At 46.6% G+C, this 18,957-nt stretch overlaps 1 protein-coding gene across 1 annotated transcript in view; it reads right to left on the bottom strand.

The window, feature by feature from the left end:
* The window catches only part of LOC147444994 (vacuolar protein sorting-associated protein 9A-like), a 90,089-nt gene that overhangs the window by 32,308 nt on the left and 38,824 nt on the right, over positions 1–18,957 (bottom strand). Inside the window, exon 3 of the mRNA XM_086527486.1 lies at positions 11,317–11,487. Within this exon, the coding sequence (XP_086383612.1) occupies positions 11,317–11,487 (171 nt within the window). The remainder of the gene's footprint in view (positions 1–11,316; positions 11,488–18,957) is intronic.

Raw genomic sequence — 18,957 nt, 5'->3', positions numbered from 1 at the left:
GATATAGAGGCCTTTTACAACCAAATGCCCCCCAGACCACAGCCTGCGTCGTTTGGAGGTGCTGAGAGTAACCACTGCCCAGACTTCTTAATACTCCCCCTGTAAATAACCATGCAAGTCCGGGCCATGAGTAACAACAACAATACTCCCCCCGTAAATAACCACAAGGGTCCGGGCCATGAGTAAAAACATCACTTTTCATTCATTCAATACTTCCCCCGCAAAAAACCACAAGGGTCCAGGCCATGAGTATGAACAAGCATTCTCAAACATCTTTTCTCACTACTCCGCCCGGGAGTAAAATCACCAATCATTGAAACCAATATTAAAACCAGAGTCAAACAATTCAAATCGGCACCAAGACAGGTTCAAAACAGATACCATCCATTTCAAACAAATTTCAAATAAAGCTTCAAACAATACTTTCTCAAACAAAGTTCAAAAGTATCTAACTATAGAACAACTAGAGAGTTCATTCAGGGTTTTGTTCGTGCAACCGAACTTTGAGGACGACTGGCTTGCCCTTCTGCATCACGGTGATGGTTCGGTTCCGAACTTGGAGAGTCGCATCATTCTTGTCATGCCAAGGCATGCCTAATAGAATGTCACAATTGCCCAACTTCATAATGTGGAAATCCGCTTTTCCATGATAATCTTGGATAGTCACTGGAAGAGCACCAATGAGTGGTACCACTTTCTGAGTTTGCCCTATGGCTAGCTCAGCTTTAATTTCTCCACCCTCTGCATCATAATCAAAGTCCATCTGCTTCAAGAATTGTGGATGGATGATGTTCTTTGTAGCTCCTGGGTCAAAGAAAATTAGGGCTTTCAAACCGTTGACTTTGCCATATGCTCGACACAAATCATTTGTACTTTCAAGGCGTATGCCAAGATGTTAGGTACTAATCCAATGGCCGGTTTAGCTCGTTTGGCTAGAGATGGTCCTGGGTTTCTGTCGACCGTCGACGCGGGAGTCGGCTCCGCAGGTCTGTCAGTGCGTTGGGGACAACCAAAATAGTTATGTTCTGTTTGAAAGCATCCAAAACATCGGCCTTCTTGTAGTAAGGTGTCTCGTTGTTGAGGTGTCAAACGAGGCCTTTGTGGTTGACTCTCACGAGTCTCGAGAATTTGTTTGTTGCTGCTGAGAGTTGTGGTTAGTGGCCGGAGATTCTTCTGTGGTAAACTCTAGCTTTCCCTTCATCAGTTTGTAGCCGACTGCGGCATGGTCCATAAGTTCTTGCATGGTGGAGACTTGCTTGGATAGACAATATTCCTGCAATGGTGATGGTGGTGTATCGCTCGCATTGGACCTCCAAGGGAACAGATCTAAAGAAAGACATCGAAGGTACACCTCGAGAAACCTTTGGTTATATTTGTCCATGGTTTCGGTGGCAAGCATTTTCAAGTTGCTCCACTCTGCCAAAATCCGTACTTCAACCATAGAAGTCATGTAACTACGTACAAAAACTGTCTTGAAAGCTTGCCAAGTCCTTGGAGCATGCGGTTGTGTCGCGATCGAACTTTACCATTGCATAGCATTATCTTTACGAAATCCCGCTGCTCGAGAAATCTTGGATTCTTCTGTATAGTTTCCCAAAGCATAGATGTTGTCGAATTGCTGTAGAAACTGCAATGCTTTCTTGCGGGTATTTCTTTATATTGCATCAACACAGTACAAGCCAGTACTCGAGACTCTGCACCTTCTCCAGGAAGCATGCCAGAGAATGAGTCCTAACCTCATTTTTAAAGGCCCTTGGCCTAAAAAGCAGTTTATAGTAAAAAGCCTTCAAACTTATGGCTTGGGTACTTTATGGCTTATGCCCTGTAAGACACAGCGAGGAAGACGGGAGCGCGCCCGATGCGCGATGAAGTAAGGTGGCAGTGGGTAGTAGGTCCGGGGTGGAGGCCGAAGATACCTCGAATCAAATTCCAATAGCTCTCTCTGCTCTTTTGTAGGACCGGTATGCTTTTAGAAAAGCACACGCCGGATGCTCTGATACCACTGTCACAAGACGGGCACCACGTGCCAATAGAAAAGAACAGATTGAGCAGACTTTTAGCACTTCAATAACAACTAAACTGAGAGAGAGAGAGAGAGAGAGAGAGAGAGAGAGACGACACGCGACACGGAGTGGCGGAATTCCACCCCAGAGAGTATTGGCCCCAAACCTTGGCGCCCCTTTCGGTATTTCTTTATATTGCATCAACACAGTACAAGCCAGTACTCGAGACTCTGCACCTTCTCCAGGAAGCATACCAGAGAATGAGCCCTAACCTCATATTTAAAGACCCTTGGCCTAAAAAGCAATTTATAGTAAAAAGCCTTCAAACTTAAAAGCATCTGGTCCAAAAGCAAAGCCAAAAAGCTGCCAGCATAAATCACGGAAATCAGTACAGCCTGCCACATCATCAGCCAGCGCAAAACGCGAAATCCGTACAGCATGCCACGTTACCATGTCAGCGCAATTTTCGGAATTCTGCCACGTCGTCAGTTTCTGTGTGTGTGCGCAGGTCTTGCTTTATTTTAATCCTTTTGTCACTGGGGGCCCATCGAACGGGGTCCCCATAAGTTGGTAGGACTGTCACAAGACGGGCACCACGTGCCAATAGAAAAGAACAGATTGAACAGACTTTTAGCACTTCAATAACAACTGAACTGAAAGAGAGAGACAACACGCGACACGGAGTGGCGGAATTCCACCCCAAAGAGTATTGGCCCCAAACCTTGGCGCCCCTTTCGGTATTTCTTTATATTGCATCAACACAGTACAAGCCGGTACTCCAGACTCTGTACCTTCTCCAGAAAGCATGCCAGAGAATGAGCCCTAACCTCATATTTAAAGGCCCTAGGCCCCAAAAGTAGTTTACAGTAAAAAGCCTTCAAACATAAAAGCATCTGGTCCAAAAGCAAAGCCAAAAAGCCGTCAGCGTAAATCACGAAAATCCGTACAGCTTGCCATGTCATCAGTCGGCCCAATTTTCGAAAATCTTCCTGCTGCCCTAAGGGTTAGGGTTAGGGTTTCTGTAGTTTTAGGGTTAGGGTTTCCAAAATTAGGGTTTGCCGGTTTTAGGGTTAGGGTTTTCAAAATTACGGTTTGCAAGTTTTAGGGTTAGGGTTTCCAAAATTAGGGTTTCAACAATTAGGGTTTCTAGCATAAATTAAGGTTAGGGCTTGTGCTCTCGGGCAACCACGTCATCACTTTGTGACACTTCTTCTGTTACTTGTTCTTCTTAGGGTTTAGGCCCCTCGGCCACATCTATAAGTTGGCTCCATTCTTTAGGCTTTGACACGTCAGCAGTTTGTTACATCTCCCCTTCTTGAAAGAGAGTAATCGTCCTCGATGACAGCATATTTGCAAAGTTAGCTCAAAAATTTCCGAGGGACAATCAGTTTGCTCTTTTTATTAAGGAGTTAGCTTCTCCTTTCGGCTGTTTTGATCAAGGAGTTAGCTTCTCCTTTCTCCAGATCGGAACTCTTGATATTCCGGCGTAGTAAAATTAGCCATCACACCCAGACCGTATTGATCTTCCACGGGTGTCTTGATACACTAAAATTACATACCTGGGCAATCTCATCCAAATAGGAATTTTCAGTAGTTGGCACATCACAATGCAACACAAATGCTCACATATGCATGTTACGAGACATAGAAACATAAAGCCGCCGATAAACATTCCTCCCGCATAACCTAACAAGGTCCGGGCCGGGAGATATTCAACGACTCCCTCATCACTCCTCCCGCATAACCTAAAAAGGTCCGGGCTGGGAGATATAGAGGCCCTTTACAACCAAACGCCCCCCAGACCGCAGCCTACGTCGTTTGGAGGTACTGAAAGTAACCACTGCTCAGACTTCTTAATACTCCTCCCACAAAACCATCGAGGTCCGGGCCGGGAGTCACAACAACAATTATTTTACAAGCATACAACCAAACGCTCCCCAGGCATCGGCCTGCGTCGTTCCGAGGTTCAAACAATACCAAAACAGTATTTCTCACTTCTCCACACGGGAGTAAAATCACCAATCATTGAAACCAGTATCAAATCAGAGTCAAACAATTCAAATCGGCAACAAAACAAGTTCAAAACAGATACCATCCATTTCAAACAAATTCCAAACAGGATCACCAAACAAGATCAAACAAAACTCAAACTTAAAAAGCAATCTCGACATCAATTGAGCTCGAAACCTGCATCAAAAATTAGGGTTAGGTTCCTTCCATGAGGTCGTAGCCGAGCACAGCATGGTCCATCAGCTCTTGGACAGACAGTGTTTCAACTTTCTTTGGCGGCGATGGTAGTCCCAAGAGATAGCAATCACACCGAACCTCCAAGGTCATCTGCTTGAGAAGAGACATCTACTAGGAGATGTCAAGAAATTTCAAGTTATAATCTACTAGGGTTTCCATGGCAAGCATTTCAGGATACCCCACTCTGCTAGAAGTTGCACTCCGAAGGAAGATGTCAGAAACCATATAACTTCGGGCAAAAATTTTCTTGAAAGCTTGCCAAGTCCTTGGAAGTGTGCGGCTTGGTAGCTATAGACATCAACATCTGTATGGCACTGCTTCTGAGAAAAACAGTGACTCGAAACAAATCTGGGATCCTTCTTTTGCAAGTGATCTTAATGGCTTATGCCCTGTAAGACATGAGCGGTGAAGACGGGAGCGCGCCCGATACGCGATGAAGTAAGGGTGGGAGTGGCTAGTAAGTCCGGGTTGGAGGGCGAGGATACCTCCAATAAATTTCCATCAATAGCTCTATCTGCTCTTTTGTAGGACCGGTATGCTTTCAGAAAAGCACACGCCTGATGCTCTGATACCACTGTCACAAGACGAGCACCACGTGCCAATAGAAAAGAACAAACTGAACAGACTTTTAGCACTTCAATAACAACTGAACTGAAAGAGAGAGATGACATGCGACACGGAGTGGCGGAATTCCACCCCAGAGAGTATTGGCCCCCAACCTTGGCACCCCTTTCGGTATTTCTTTACATTGCATCAACACAGTACAAGCCGATACTCCAGACTCTGCACCTTCTCCAGGAAGCATGCCAGAGAATGAGCCCTAACCTCATATTTAAAGGCCCTAGGCCCCAAACGCAGTTTACAGTAAAAGGCCTTCAAACTTAAAAGCATCTGGTCCAAAAGCAAAGCCAAAAAGCTGCCATCGTAAATCACGGAAATTCGTACAACCTGCCACGTCATCAACCAGCGCAATTTTTGAAAATCTTATTGCTGCCCTTAGGGTTAGGGTTAGAGTTTCTGTAGTTTTAGGGTTCGGGTTTCCAGAATTAGGGTTTGCAAGTTTTAGGGTTTTGAGAATTAGGGTTTGCAAGTTTTAGGGTTAGGGTTTTCAAAATCAGAGTTTCAACAGTTAGGGTTTCTGGCAAAAATTAGGGTTAGGGTTTTTGCTCTTGGGCAACCATGTCATCACTTTGTGACACTTCTTCTTCTTAGGGTTTAGGCCCCTCGGCCACATCTGTAAGTTGGCTCCATTCTTTAGGCTTTGACACGTTGGAGAGGGGGAATAGGGAACACACCCAGCACACAAAATACTTGCCTCTCTATAGCCCAGGGATTCCACAACACCCCTAACCTCTCTAAACACACCTTCAAATTGGCTTATTTGTACTAACAACTCCGCTTTAGCATACAAAACAACTACCTCACACCTTGCAAAAACACACCCACAACACAAAAGCACCCACACTGCTCAACTCACCCTTTCCGAATCACAAAACACTCATAATCTGCCCTCTTGGTAGCACCTTTCGAGCTGCAGGCAAACCCTCTGCAAGCAATGACCAATACACGAAGAGCGAGAGAAGAGGAGGGGGATGGGGAGAAGCAACACACGAGATTGGGGCAAGTGAGTGGTATTATTGCATAGAGAGTAGTACAACCAATGTATGCAGCTTCAATGGCAAGCTTAGCAACACACCAACTTCAAGCTTTCACTTACTCACACAGGCAAAAAAGCCCTAAAATTTTCGCATTTACAACCTTTTATAGGGGTACTTCTAGGAGGCCCAAAAAAAGAAAAAGGGTGAGTTTCACCTCCCGTAGCCTTCACTTAGAGCTTCTTTTAGAATTGGATTGCATTGCCAACACATGGCATAGTTCACTTTTGGAAATATTTACTTGGTGTGCACATTGGGCTTTGGTCCTCTCCCTTTGGCCGGCTGGACTTCCTCTTCTCTTGGCCTTGGAGTGCCCTTAGCTTGCTCTTCAATTGCACTTGTCGATACCTCTCAGCTACGGGACCCCTCCCCCTCGTCGAGGCAATAGCGATGTCGCTATTTGGGGGGGGGGGGGGGGGGGGGGGGCCTTCCCCTCAAAAAACTTTGCCGCTTACGGACGCGGGCACCGCCCCCTATCCACTGCCACGTCATCATAGAAATAACCGCCATGCAGCCGCCCACGGGCGCGCCATCACCTTGCACCACTGGCCACTGCCGCCCAAAATCGCCACCGGCAGCCAAACCGCGCCGCGCGCAGCGCCGACTCACGGACGCCATAGCTAGGGGGAGGGGAGCTCCCCTCACTCCTCTTGGATACTATAGATTGGTCACGACCTGGGCTATATACCGCGCCACCGGCACTTCTCCCTGCGCATGTGGGTTATACACCACGCCACGTGGCAGCTCCGCAGAGCCCCAAGGCTTTTGAATTTCAAAAAACTCCTTTACTATTTTTCAACAAAAACTTTTTGGCCAGCCTTTGCCTGGCTCCCACTTTCTGCTCCAATCTCCTATTGCCAAGCTGTAAAGCCCTGCTGAAACTCCACTTTCCCGGCTACAATCACCCTCTCTATATCTGCACTTCGACCCCTCCGTCATCCTCGAACCAAGGCTTCCAAAAATGGGAAAAATCATCTGCAACCTGCTTCGGACAAAGGCACTCCAACTTTCGACTGCCATATCTTTCCGCTCCGGACTCCGTTTGGCATGCAGTCACTTCCTGCTAGCTCCGTATGATGTACACCCTGCTCTAGAACTTCGTCGGTACTCAAAAGATGCCAGATAGCACATCTTCCAATGCGGCCAAGTGGGCTTAGACCCGACCCCCGGGAAAACTTCAACTGATCATATCTTGCAAACCATGGCTCCGATCCGCAATCCGAAAAGACGGGTAGGCTCCATGAATTGAGCTCTACACATTTATACCTCAAGTTCCACTTGGATCCCCTATCCCCAGCTGCCCTGTCCGGCAAAAATCTGCAAACCACCAAAGCTTCAACCTTCAATAACTTGGGCTCCGTAGCTCGGTTTGATGAGCCGTCTGGACCTATTCCTTCAGCACTTCAAGCTCTTCATTTTTGGACCCAAAGGCTGCACTTTGCATCTCCTTCACCTGCTACCCCAATTAGCCCATTATGGAGCATTCCCTGGCCTATAAGCCGCATCATGCATACACTTCCGCTGCTGCCTGCCATCCCATGACCTTCCTAGCTGCTTCAGTCCTTTGCCATGCTTTTGCTTGCCTGTACACACCTATCCATGCCACCTTCTAGAGTCGACACACTTTGGCTGCACCAGCGTAAGCAGGTTGTTACAACTTCTTCTTCTGTTACTTGTTCTTCTTAGGATTTAGGCCCCTCGGCCGACATCTGCAAGTTGACTCCATTCTTCAGGGCTTTGACACGTCAGTAGTTTGTTACACCTGTGATGTCCAATGATGTGACTGTCGTTTTGTACAAGTGCTAGATGTGTTGTGTCTACTACTAACAGCCAGTGTCTACTAAGACAGTTTATGGCCTCTATCTGTTTGCAAGAGTAATCGAGAGCGATTACAATTCTTCCAAGAGGAAGGTCAAGTTTGACAAGCATAAGGCACAGGGATTGTTACAGCCTTTACCCATTCCCACCCAACCCTGGAAAAGTATTGCTATGGATTTCATTTTTGATCTCCCGAAGACACAAAGTGGGCATGATGGCATTTGGACTATCATCGACAGATCTAGCAAGCAAGCTCACTTCATTCCAGTAAAGAAAACAATCAAACAGGATCATTTAGCGAGACTGTTCATTGCACAAATTTTCACACTACGTGGCATTCCTGACACAATAGTCTCCGACAGAGATCCCCGATTCACGAGATTGTTTTGGAGGGTGGCTATTTGGGAGAACATTGGCACACGGTTGCAGTTCTCATCATCTTTCTACCCAGAGACAGATGGGCAATCTGAGATTGTAAATTCAGTCGTACTGATTTATTAAAGTCTTACATTTCTGATCAGAAGACTCAATGGGGAAAAAAATTTAACCTTGGTGGAATTTGCCTACAATAACACGATCCACTCTTCGACGGGGAAGGCGCCATTTGAGATCATTGAAGGTGCTCCAAAGGTTCCACCCTTCCTTAGCACGAAAGATAAAATTTTTGAAGCAGACCAATACACGACTTGGACACTACATTTGCCAAGGTCCGGGAGGCTTTAGCAAAACCTCAAGAACGACACAAGAAGCCAACAGATCGACACAGTCGCGATTTGAAATTAAAGGAAGACGATTGAGTGCTCTTACGTTTTGAGAAGGCACGTCTAAGAAAGAAAAAGGGAAAGGAGCGGCTTTTTCCAAAGCTTAGCATGAGGTACTATGGCCCTTTCCAGATAAAAGAAAAGATAAATGATGTCTCCTTTAGAATGAAGCTGCCCGATACTTGGAAGATTCACAATGCTTTTCATGTGAGTCTATTGAAGCCTTTTAAAGGCGATGTGCCCGATGATGGGGAGCCTGATAAGCAACCTAAAGTGGAGGAAAGCGAGGAGATACTTGTTCCATAACAAATATTGGCACAAAAAGACAGAAAGATAAAAGGTAAAGTGATTAGGCGGTTCTTGGTTAAGTTGAAGAACTATCCTGCATTGGATGCGTAGTGGATGGAGGAGGAGGACCTAGCGGATACTCCTTAGATTTTGGAACTTTACCTTGAAGCATTCGGTTTAGCATAGTCTACTCCGATAGAATCCCGACTTCAGCGAGGGTGAATCTAGCGCAACAGGTTTGCACAAGAGGGGAGTCACTCGTGACTCCGCTCCTTTGTCAACGGATTACTTCGATTTTGAATAAAGTCATTGATGTCCCCTTTGGGTTTCAGGGATACTAAAGGGTTGAGTAGTATTCTGCTATATGACTTTATAACCGGAATTCCCGAAAATGAAAATGATTGATTTGTACTTGACTTGTTTGAGTGCAAGAGCTGAAAGACGAGATGACTGCAACATTTCAGTCTCATAAATCTCTACAGACATGATTGCAATAAGGATTAGTTAATCGGGCATCCGTGAGCCTTGAGGTCCCGAATGGATCTAGATGCGATTACTAAATACGTTGCCGATTAATCATGGTCTGAGATTTGGAATGAATTTGTATGTCATTTGTCATGTGATGTCTTGTGATGTCAAGTGATGTCCTGTGATGTGACTGTCGTCTTGAACAAGTGCTAGATGTGTTGTGTCTAGTGCGTCGGTACTAACAATCACTGTCTACTAAGACAGTTTATGGCCTCTGTCTATTTTGCAGACGTAATCGAGGGCGATTACAATTCTTTCAAGAGGGGGGTATGTCACAAACTGGTGACGTGGCAAGCCCTCGGAGTCCGGACACACACACACATACACACACCCTACTGACGTGGCAGCAGCCCGTGAAATGCGCCGACAGGCTGACGTGGCGAATTGTACAGACGCCCCCAAATTCCGCTGACTGTTGACGTGGCAGATTCTCCGCAAATTCAGCTGACTTGCTGACGTGGCAGTGCATACGGATTTCCGGAAATTACGCTGGCTGATTTTGGCAGCTTTTGGGTTACAGTTTCTTTTGAGTTTGAGAAGCTTTTGAGTTTGAGATTTTGGGGCTCTGCTTTTGGGCATCCCTTGGAAGAATAAATAAGTCCAAGGGCCTCATTACTCAGGGCATCTGGACGCAGAGTCTGAGTGTGAGTCGCGAACACTCTTTTACTTTGCACACAGATTAATATAAAAAGAAATACCGAAAGGGGCGCAAGCCTTTGGGGCCAATACCTCTTGGCACGGAATTACGCCGGGCCGTGTCGTCTTTTGTGAACTGTTTAAAGTGAATCTCTGCTGTGTCACGGTAGAATCTCGACTTAGGGTGTCCAAGTTTGTTACAAAAAATCTTGCAGATGACTGAGGGTGCTTGGAGGCAGCCAACCTCAGCGGCCAAGCTCACACTCTCCCCTAGCAAAAGAGGGAGCTATAAAGAGTTGGTCAGGGTGGCTCCTTGAGAGTCCTTCTGTGAAGGCGATACAGTGGCCTCCATCCGTGTCTACTAAATGCACGATACAAGGAACAACGGATAAGAGTGAGGAGCAAGTGGATGCGAACGCACAAGCGCCAAGAAGAGGACAAATTCAGGTACAATTGTGTAAGGCCTCTCACATCATGACAGCACAACAATGATAACAACCTCAATAAGGTGAATATAATGGATATAGTAGGGGGATGGTGCTATCTAGCACCATGAGGCTCAATGCAAATCTATGTGTGAGATAAAGTGCTCAGTTTGACCTTAATCTCGGAAGATACCGTCAATATTGGTAGGTCTTGGTCATCCTATGGCCTAAATGCCTTGCTGACGACGTGTCCCAATCTCCTGAATCTCCCTCTCATGTACGTATGATGCTTTGTAACCAAGGCCCCACATTCTCTTGAGGGCTGTGACATCCTCTCCTTATCTAATAGTCACCCAGGATAAGACAACCATAGTCACTTGCAGGCTCTGATTTCTCACCTCTTGTGATATGACATGATGTAGGCATATAATATCTATTGGCTGAAGAAGCCATCTAAAAAGCACCTACAAACACAGGTATGTGAACATGAAAATGAGGACGTATTTTGTACTAGACAGATTTTATGCCCATGGCTGTGTAATCGCTAAAGCATACAGTTTCTTTAGTTGGGTTAAGCCTCTATTTCACCCCCATATGCTTCATAAGGATAGTGTATGCATCTTAATGAAATCATGTTCACTGGCTCTAATTTGGAAGGGGAGGCTTCAATTAAGTGTTAAAGCTTCACTTGTAGGGATAAGCTATGTGAAGGTTGTCGAGCTCCATGCCATTCTCGAAACCTATTGCATTGATGTGGCAAACAAGGACCAGAACATCATAAGTCACGAACTCAGTAAGAGCTGACAGAGACTGATTAAATTTGAGGACTCAACAAGCGGTTTACATTTAAAGAAACTTTTGCAAGACTGAAACAACTACGATTCTTGAATGTTACAAAGTCAACAGATGAAATAAAGGGCATTAAAAGAACCACAGAAAAACCCAAAGGTCTCACAAGCCAGGAAGTTTCATTCTGGAACTTGGGAGGTATATCGAGGTGCTCTGGCCGTATGAACTGCTGCAATAAATGCATTTTCTCGTAAACTCTCTGATCATGCTCCACTTCTTCAGGAACTGAAGCAAATGTCCTAGAGTACAGTTTTGTCATCAAATATTTTTCCAAACCCTGCAGCACCCAAGCACAAGAAGCCTTCATGATCAGGACAATTAGAAGCAACAGTAACTCATAACAGCTTCTTTAACAAAAAAAAGGAAAACAAGACACAGCTTTGCACCATGGCTCCGTACTTTCCGAACACCATCATCCTGCCCCCCTTAGCAAAGCCAGTCTTGAACCCCTTAATTAATAGCAAACTCATCATTCTCACCCCACTTGTCACTGCTCTTTCCCTCCCTGCCTCCAGTAGTGGCCCCACCCTGACACCGCTACTGATACCTCTGCCCTAGTAATCAACCTTCACATCAGCTAGCAGCCTCTCAAAGTCTTCCTCCTTCAGAAACACCCCCTTTCACCAGCTACAATTCCTCTATTGTTGCTATTCAGCAGAATCCCTTTCGTTCAGTGCTCCTCTGGCTACAAGGCAAGCAGGTGGTTTTGAGTGAGTTTGCTTTTGGGTGCCCAGCTAATCATAAAGCAGCTTTTGGAGCTATTTAAGCATGTCCAAGGGGGCTTTTGTAACTCAGATCAAAATCCTTGTGTATGTGTACAAGCAAAAGCACACACGTCAAGGAGCAGTAGTGAGGGCAAGCGCGCTAATTGAAGCATTGAAGATATGGCACAAGGCATGCCAGTTTCGGGGCCAATCCACTCTATCAAAGCAGTGGTCTCGCCACTTGGGGGTGTTCAACTGCAATTGCCCTTTCTGCTAAAGTTTGGGGTTTAATTATCACTAAAGTTTGGGGTTTGCACACTAAGGGAGTTGAGCCAATTCCGTTTCTGTTGCAATAACATCTGCAATTATGCTAATGACGCAAGGGGAGCGAAAGCAACAACGCTCTTTCTCCATAAATCCTCCTTTGTCATGGATGCTCTTCACACCAAGATGGCACTGCTTGCAAACATCAACCCCCTAGTGGTCGCCAGACTCCACACATGCACGGGCAACGTTAATTCTGTTCTTCACCCTTGCCTCCCAGAAAAGCCTTTGCACTTGTAGCTATGTTTATGGCATAGTTGCACACGATGCAGACGCTCCTGTCGGAATTGTGACGCATGCAATTTACACTCGCTTCCCCCATGCACGCAAATACACATACCAAGATGGGGGGACACGTGCTTGAATCATGGGCTTGGTTATATCCCATGCCAGTGCCATGGATAGTGTTTCACGCATGCTTCATGCTGTTCAATAAGCCTGCAAGCTTCAGGACATCGTTGCAAGCGGACATGGGCAAGAAGAACCTTAACGCTTTCTCACAACCATTCAAAGGCTCCTTTCGTCTAACCAGCTGATGCTACTGCCAAGGTGGGTGAATGACAGCAAAACAGAAATTTCTACACAAGGGAACAAGTGAAAGAGAGAGTCAGTGTTACCATAAGAGTCGGTGTCCTAGAGTAACGGCACTGAGGAATCAGATCTCTCGCTAGTTGCTGCTGCACCCCTCGCTCGCTCGCCATCACTCCCCCTTCCCTGCGCCTGCTGCTCACCCTTCCCCCCTCTCGCGCTGCCCTGCAGCAGCCTGTGCTGCAGCCCTCCCACACCAGCCTATCGCTGCCCGCTGCCCTCAGCCCCTCCCTTCTGCCCGCTGCCCCCACCGCGCCCCCCCCCGCCCCTTCATCCCCTGCTCGAGTGCGTCTTGGACCTTCAACAGCTTCATCGGCTTTTGACGGTTCGATTGGCAGTCGAGCTTCTCCTTCGCCTTCGCTTGCAGTAGCAGACACAGATGGATGCTCATGCTCCACCCAAGAGGGACTCGGATGGAGCCTCCTCGACTGACCCCGCCAAGCCTACCATCCGACTTGCTCTATCGTCAACAGAGCAAGCGAGCCTTGCAGCAGAGGTGGAGCGCCTCCAAGCCACCTCCGTCCTCTGCAAGATCATTGGCAGTCGTCCCAGTAGAGGGGAAGTGCGAGGCCTCCTTCAGGCCCATCTCCTTGCTGAGGTGGGAAAGATCGTCGACATTCACCTTCTCGGGCGAGCATACTACCAGATCAAGTTCGAGACCCCCGAGATGGCTTCCAAGGTCATTTTGATGAGCCATTGGCCCTTCGTGCGGTCAGGGCTCACTTCAGACAGTGGCGCCATGGGTTCGACCAAGCTACCGATGTTCTTGCCGAGGAAGCAGCTTTGCCCATCTCAGTCTACTTCCCTGGACTGAGGAGAGAGTACCTCCCGCTCCTTTCCAGGATTGGTTTCGCGATTGGAACAGTCTTGGAGACTCCGCACACGGCAACGTCAGTTGCCGCCCACGCAGCGGGCATTCCCACAGTTCGTGTTCTGGTTCGGGACTCACTCACTCCCGCAAGTAGTCCTCCTACCGAGGGTGTGTGGTGGCTGGTTCCGACAGAAGGTAGAGTATTCGGGTCTCCCGAATCAGTGCTTCATCTGCCGACAAATGGGCCATCTAGCGAGGGCATGTCTTCGTCGGAGACCTCGACCAACAGCGCATACCTAGCCCCCGAGGGCGGAGCGGGCACAGCAGACAGGTACACAAGGCACTCAGGCTGGCACTTCTGCAGAGCCCGGTGCCCAGGCACACCTCTACTCCATCTCCCCCACCCCTCCTCCTCCCCCCGCCTCCCTGCGCTCCCCATTGGGGCTTCAGTCGCTTCTCCTGACCCGGCTCACGCCCCTCCTGCACAAGGGACTGGATAGTCTTCGGCAACCCGTTGTTCTCTTGGTAGTGCTTTCGCTACGAGCCGTGCGGCTCAGGAGGGACAACCCTACTTGAGGACGCCACTTTTGGTTCAGGCATTCCCTTTTGCAGCAGTCCCTCTACGACGTCCCAGTTTTGACATTAGTCGACGCTGGGATTCCTTCGACTACAGCTTTACCCGTTTCCTCGGTGACTCTTCTTCTGACTTCGAGGCAGCTTGCTTCCAAGCACATGTGGTCTTGTTGGCAGCCATGGGCACAGAGGCGCTAGATACAGTTGTTGGCTTTTCCTTTCCAATTTGTGGCCGAGATCACACTGAGTGGACGCTGCATTCAGTTTTGGATTGGCTGCACATGAGTTACAGAGGTGTTGTGGGAGGCAGGATTGATATTCTCATGCTACAGGAGTATCATCTATGTGATAGCCATATTCGGTGATGTGGTCAGATTTTGCACGGCCACTCTGAGACTTTTTGGTCAGCTGCCTCTCTTTCTCTCGGTCTAGCAGGAGAGTAGGAGGGGTAAATCTGTCGAGGATAGACCGGTTCTAAGCTAGTGACCACTTTTGTAACAAGGGAGGAGCAGTATGCATTCTGGCAAGCACCACCTTCTCTGATCATGCATGTATCGTCTCCTTTCTCTCTCTTGCTCCCCCTACGCCACAACAAAATGCTAGCTCATTTATATTGGTCCTCCGATTTTGTTGCTTGGTATTTATTCCTACCACTATATTTGTACCCTATACTAGTGCATACTAAGGTTGTCTGGCTTGATAACCCGATGATGAATACAATGGGGGCACTGGGTTGCATGTATACCCATCTAAGTAAATAGCCCTACCTAGACTTTGACAAATAAGTAATATAAATACTTAAAAGCCAAAATAAATAATGGGATCACATTGGGCAGTTCACTTGAGATGCCCTAACTTTAACACCCTCTCTGAAGCTCATAGTGGACATAAATGGTGAGACCAAGTCGACGAAGAAGCTATCATGGACACCCTAGAGGTTGCCACCAACTGGGTACACCTCGGTTTTGCTACCCTCAACTTTTTAACTTACAAGAATGCCATCTTGAGCATCGGTTGCCTTGTAGAAAATTGAACTATAGACCACACTACGTCCAAGAATCCCCATTCGTGAACTGTGAACACATCACGTCCATAATACTCCTAAATGATGAACTTTGAAACACATCATGTCCATAATTTAGCCAACAACAATAGATTGGTGCACTCATCCATAGTGTTTTAGATACGTCTGATTGGCTCCTTGCCACATGCGTGTGCCTTGAACTCCGACCCAGAAGTTGAAACACCAGTAACTTGAACTCCAACACATAGTCCAAATTAATTATAGGGAGCACTGCTTGCCCCTCTCTACCACTCACAAGCCTCTCTTTGGCTGAAGCATTGGCAACAACTACCCTCTGACCATAAATCTGATGTCATGGCCACTGTGGTCGCCACCACGTGTGCCATGCCGATCTCCTCTGTCAAATCTTTATCACCGTTATCTATCTAGCTTTCCTTTGCCTTTGTCTTCCTGTGAGTTCCTTGCTTTTGTATTTGGATTCAAACTCCCGAGCCAAACAAAGCGTCAGGTCATATTTATAACAGCGGTTGTCGGACCTTGTGGGTACCGAGGTAGCTAACTAAGTACTGGTGCTGCCATCCTTGTTAAGATTGCCTTTGCCTCTGTCCTCTAGCGAACTCGTCCATTAGCTTTTGGCTTCACAATCCCGAGCCAAACAATCCATGGCTTCCTTGAGAACTTCGGTTGAGCATAGGCCGCTAATTGGGAGCTGGTCGATTTGATTTCCATGCCCTTTACTTCTTCGTTCAATTTGTTGGTGGTGGTCAAGCAAGGGGGGGTTCCGTCACAAGGTTACAAGTCTCTACAGGGCCTTTTTGCACTCCTTTCAGCTTCAACGATAGTCCCCAAACCGCACCAAACAAGTCTCCTTAGCCTTCCCAAAAGAGGAATTATAGTGCCCAAGGTCATTTCATAGGTTCCTCTCAATAAGCTTGCTACCTCACTAGCAAAGACACAACAGCATTTTAAAACGCTGCAAGAAAATGGTGAGAAAGTCATTGTCGCAATGGGGCGTCTCAAGATGTCGTTTCCAAGAGAATAAGTGAGTCGATCCCCCTGCAAATCCTTGCCAGAATGCTACCCACTGCAGGCTCTTGTGCCCCTGCGTTTCAAAACGCCCCTACACTAAGTGACCAAGATGGCCCAACCCGACTGCGTTTCAGAACGTGCCCAGGGAGACCAATGAATGCAGATCTTGCTTGCGTTTCAGGATGCAGCAAAAAACGCAATAGAGGGAAAGCGTCGATAATGCTCCTCTCTCTAATTCCTCTTCTTCGCGCCACTTCTCTCCCACAATCAAAGAGCACACAGCTCTGATACCATGTCAAAGTCGCGATGTGGTAGCGTAGAGACCATGGGGGAGAGAGAGAGAGAGAGAGAGAGAGAGAGAGAGAGAGAGAGAGAGAGAGAGAGCATAGGGCAGGTCACTTGAGATGCCATAACTTTAACAATAAGGACACTTGTCAAAGACAATTCAACTTTTTAGACAAGTGGCAATACACTTGTTTTAATGCTACCACATAACCTCCTTATTCAAGAGGCAACTTCATTTTTAGCCCCTATTCCCTCATTTTAATCATCATTTCATTGCTGAAATTATTCTCTAATGATTTAATCCCATCCCAAGAAGCCTCTGCGCCTCCACTATCTTTTCCCTCTACATCTACGTTCTCTCCTTCAAGGAACCATGGTCCATATCTCTCTCTATATGCCTTGCTGTTTTTACAGCAGCGAACCTAAAAATCTGAAGAATTTAACCTTCTCTTGAAGCCACAAGCTCTCCGTCTCGTCATGGACACAACCACGAAGATGAACCACTACTCTATGTTAAGGATGAGTTGAGAGTTACAACCGTGAATGCAACCAAAAAGATGGACTACTACTCTCTTAGAAGGATGGGTTAAATATCTCTCATATTCATGTTGGAAAGTGTATGTTGTAATTTGATTTTATGCATGTGCACTCGTGTACATCTTGATCTCCGAATTTGAGTCTACCTGAACTCACTCTCGGGTTAATTGTAACTCAGCTCAAATCCTAAAGAACTTGGACCAAGCAGAAATACATTTTCCTTCAAAGGGGTTACCCATCTTCAACCCTCATTGCCTCTCTACTCTCTCTTTGGTGTATCCTCCAAGTTTTACGAAGTGAACGCATAAGAAAATAAGCACTCTATAGTAGTACGAGGCGCTTACAATAGTTCGTGCCATCTCTACTTTAGTCCTATTTTTCCACTCCATTAGTCCATTCTGTGAGGGCGATCCAATATTCGCAAGCTCCCACTGCCTTTCATGCGGCAAAGTGAGAAAAAAATTTAGTTCTATGCAACATTGCAATTTGCAAGGCCTCTTTGATTGCATACTAATCGGATTCTCTATTTGTAAATTGTAATACGTCTCCATATTTCAAGGCTATGGTTACAAAAATATGGGAGTATGGGCCCTCTTATGTGCCCCCATCATCAGAGACACTCCACATGACTTTGCTTGATAGGGAGAAGCGGAGTGTAGAGCAAGCCGCACAAACAATGAAAGAAAATTCAGCTACCAATGGGGTCTCCCTCATTGTCAATGGATGAAGCGACACCCGAAAGAGGTCCATCCATGGAATGGTGGCCTATTCTCAAGGGGAGATGTACTTCATCGACTCTCATGATCTCACCCTTGATGACTTCGACTTTCAAGATGTGGAAATTCATATCCTACCTTCTCGTGAGGCAAGCACTTCCGGGGTTTGATGTGCCACTGTGGGTTCACAGCCTCACCCCCTCCCTAGTTAGGCTTCAGTCTTTTTTTGCCTCTTTATCACTTGCCATTTTCAGCTCTTGACGCATATACTTACCTACTTGTCAATGGATGAAGCGACACCCGAAAGAGGTCCGTCCATGGAATAGTGGCCTATTCTCAAGGGAAGATGTACTTCGACTCTCATGATCTCACCCTCGATGACTTCAACTTTTAGGATGTGGAGATTCATATTCTGCCTTCTCATGAGGCAAGCACTTCCGAGGTTTGATGTGCCACTGTGGGTTCACAGCCTCACCCCCTCCCTAGTTAGGCTTTAGCCTTTTTTTGCCTCTTTATCACTTGCCATTTTCAGCTCTTGACGCATGTACTTATCTACTTGTAGTCTTCAAGACGCCATCGATGTTTTCTTGGTGTATTTTGCTATTATGAGTCATGTTTCTTGTCTTTTTTGGTGTAATCCAATGCTCAAAGTGTTCTTAGCACTATATTACATACGTTAGCTCAAAAAAATTGAGAAAACATGAAAAAAAAAATTGCCCGTTCCAGGCCCTGACCCCGTTCCGTAACCTTTGCCGTCCCAACCCCGACCCGTTCCTGTTCCCCGTACCATGTTTCTATGCTTTCTGTTCCCCTTTCCGTTTTCGTTTCCATTTCCACTCTCCTTACCTCCTTATAGTTGCTGGAAACTCCTCGAAACTCTAAACTTTTGCCGTTTCTGATCTTGTTGCCGTTTCCCATTTCCCATAACTACGCTATGAATAGAAATCATTGATTTGCCACAAATAGAGACGCAGCCACAACAGTGTCAGCACATGTTGGACAAGATCCTTCGAAGGAATAATGTAATGTGAAGCACCATTATCAAGGATCCAATCTATAGACAACCACAGTGTCACCACATGTCGGACAAGATCCTTCAAAGACGTCGTGTACTATGAAGCACCATTATCAAGAATCCAATCTCGAGTCTTTAACC

The sequence above is a fragment of the Adiantum capillus-veneris genome, chromosome 13 (assembly GCF_014529385.1).
Source record: "Adiantum capillus-veneris isolate H3 chromosome 13, ASM1452938v2, whole genome shotgun sequence".
NCBI lineage: Eukaryota > Viridiplantae > Streptophyta > Polypodiopsida > Polypodiales > Pteridaceae > Adiantum > Adiantum capillus-veneris.
The sequence above is the reverse complement of the archived record's forward strand: the minus strand, read 5'-3'. Positions and strand labels throughout refer to the sequence as shown.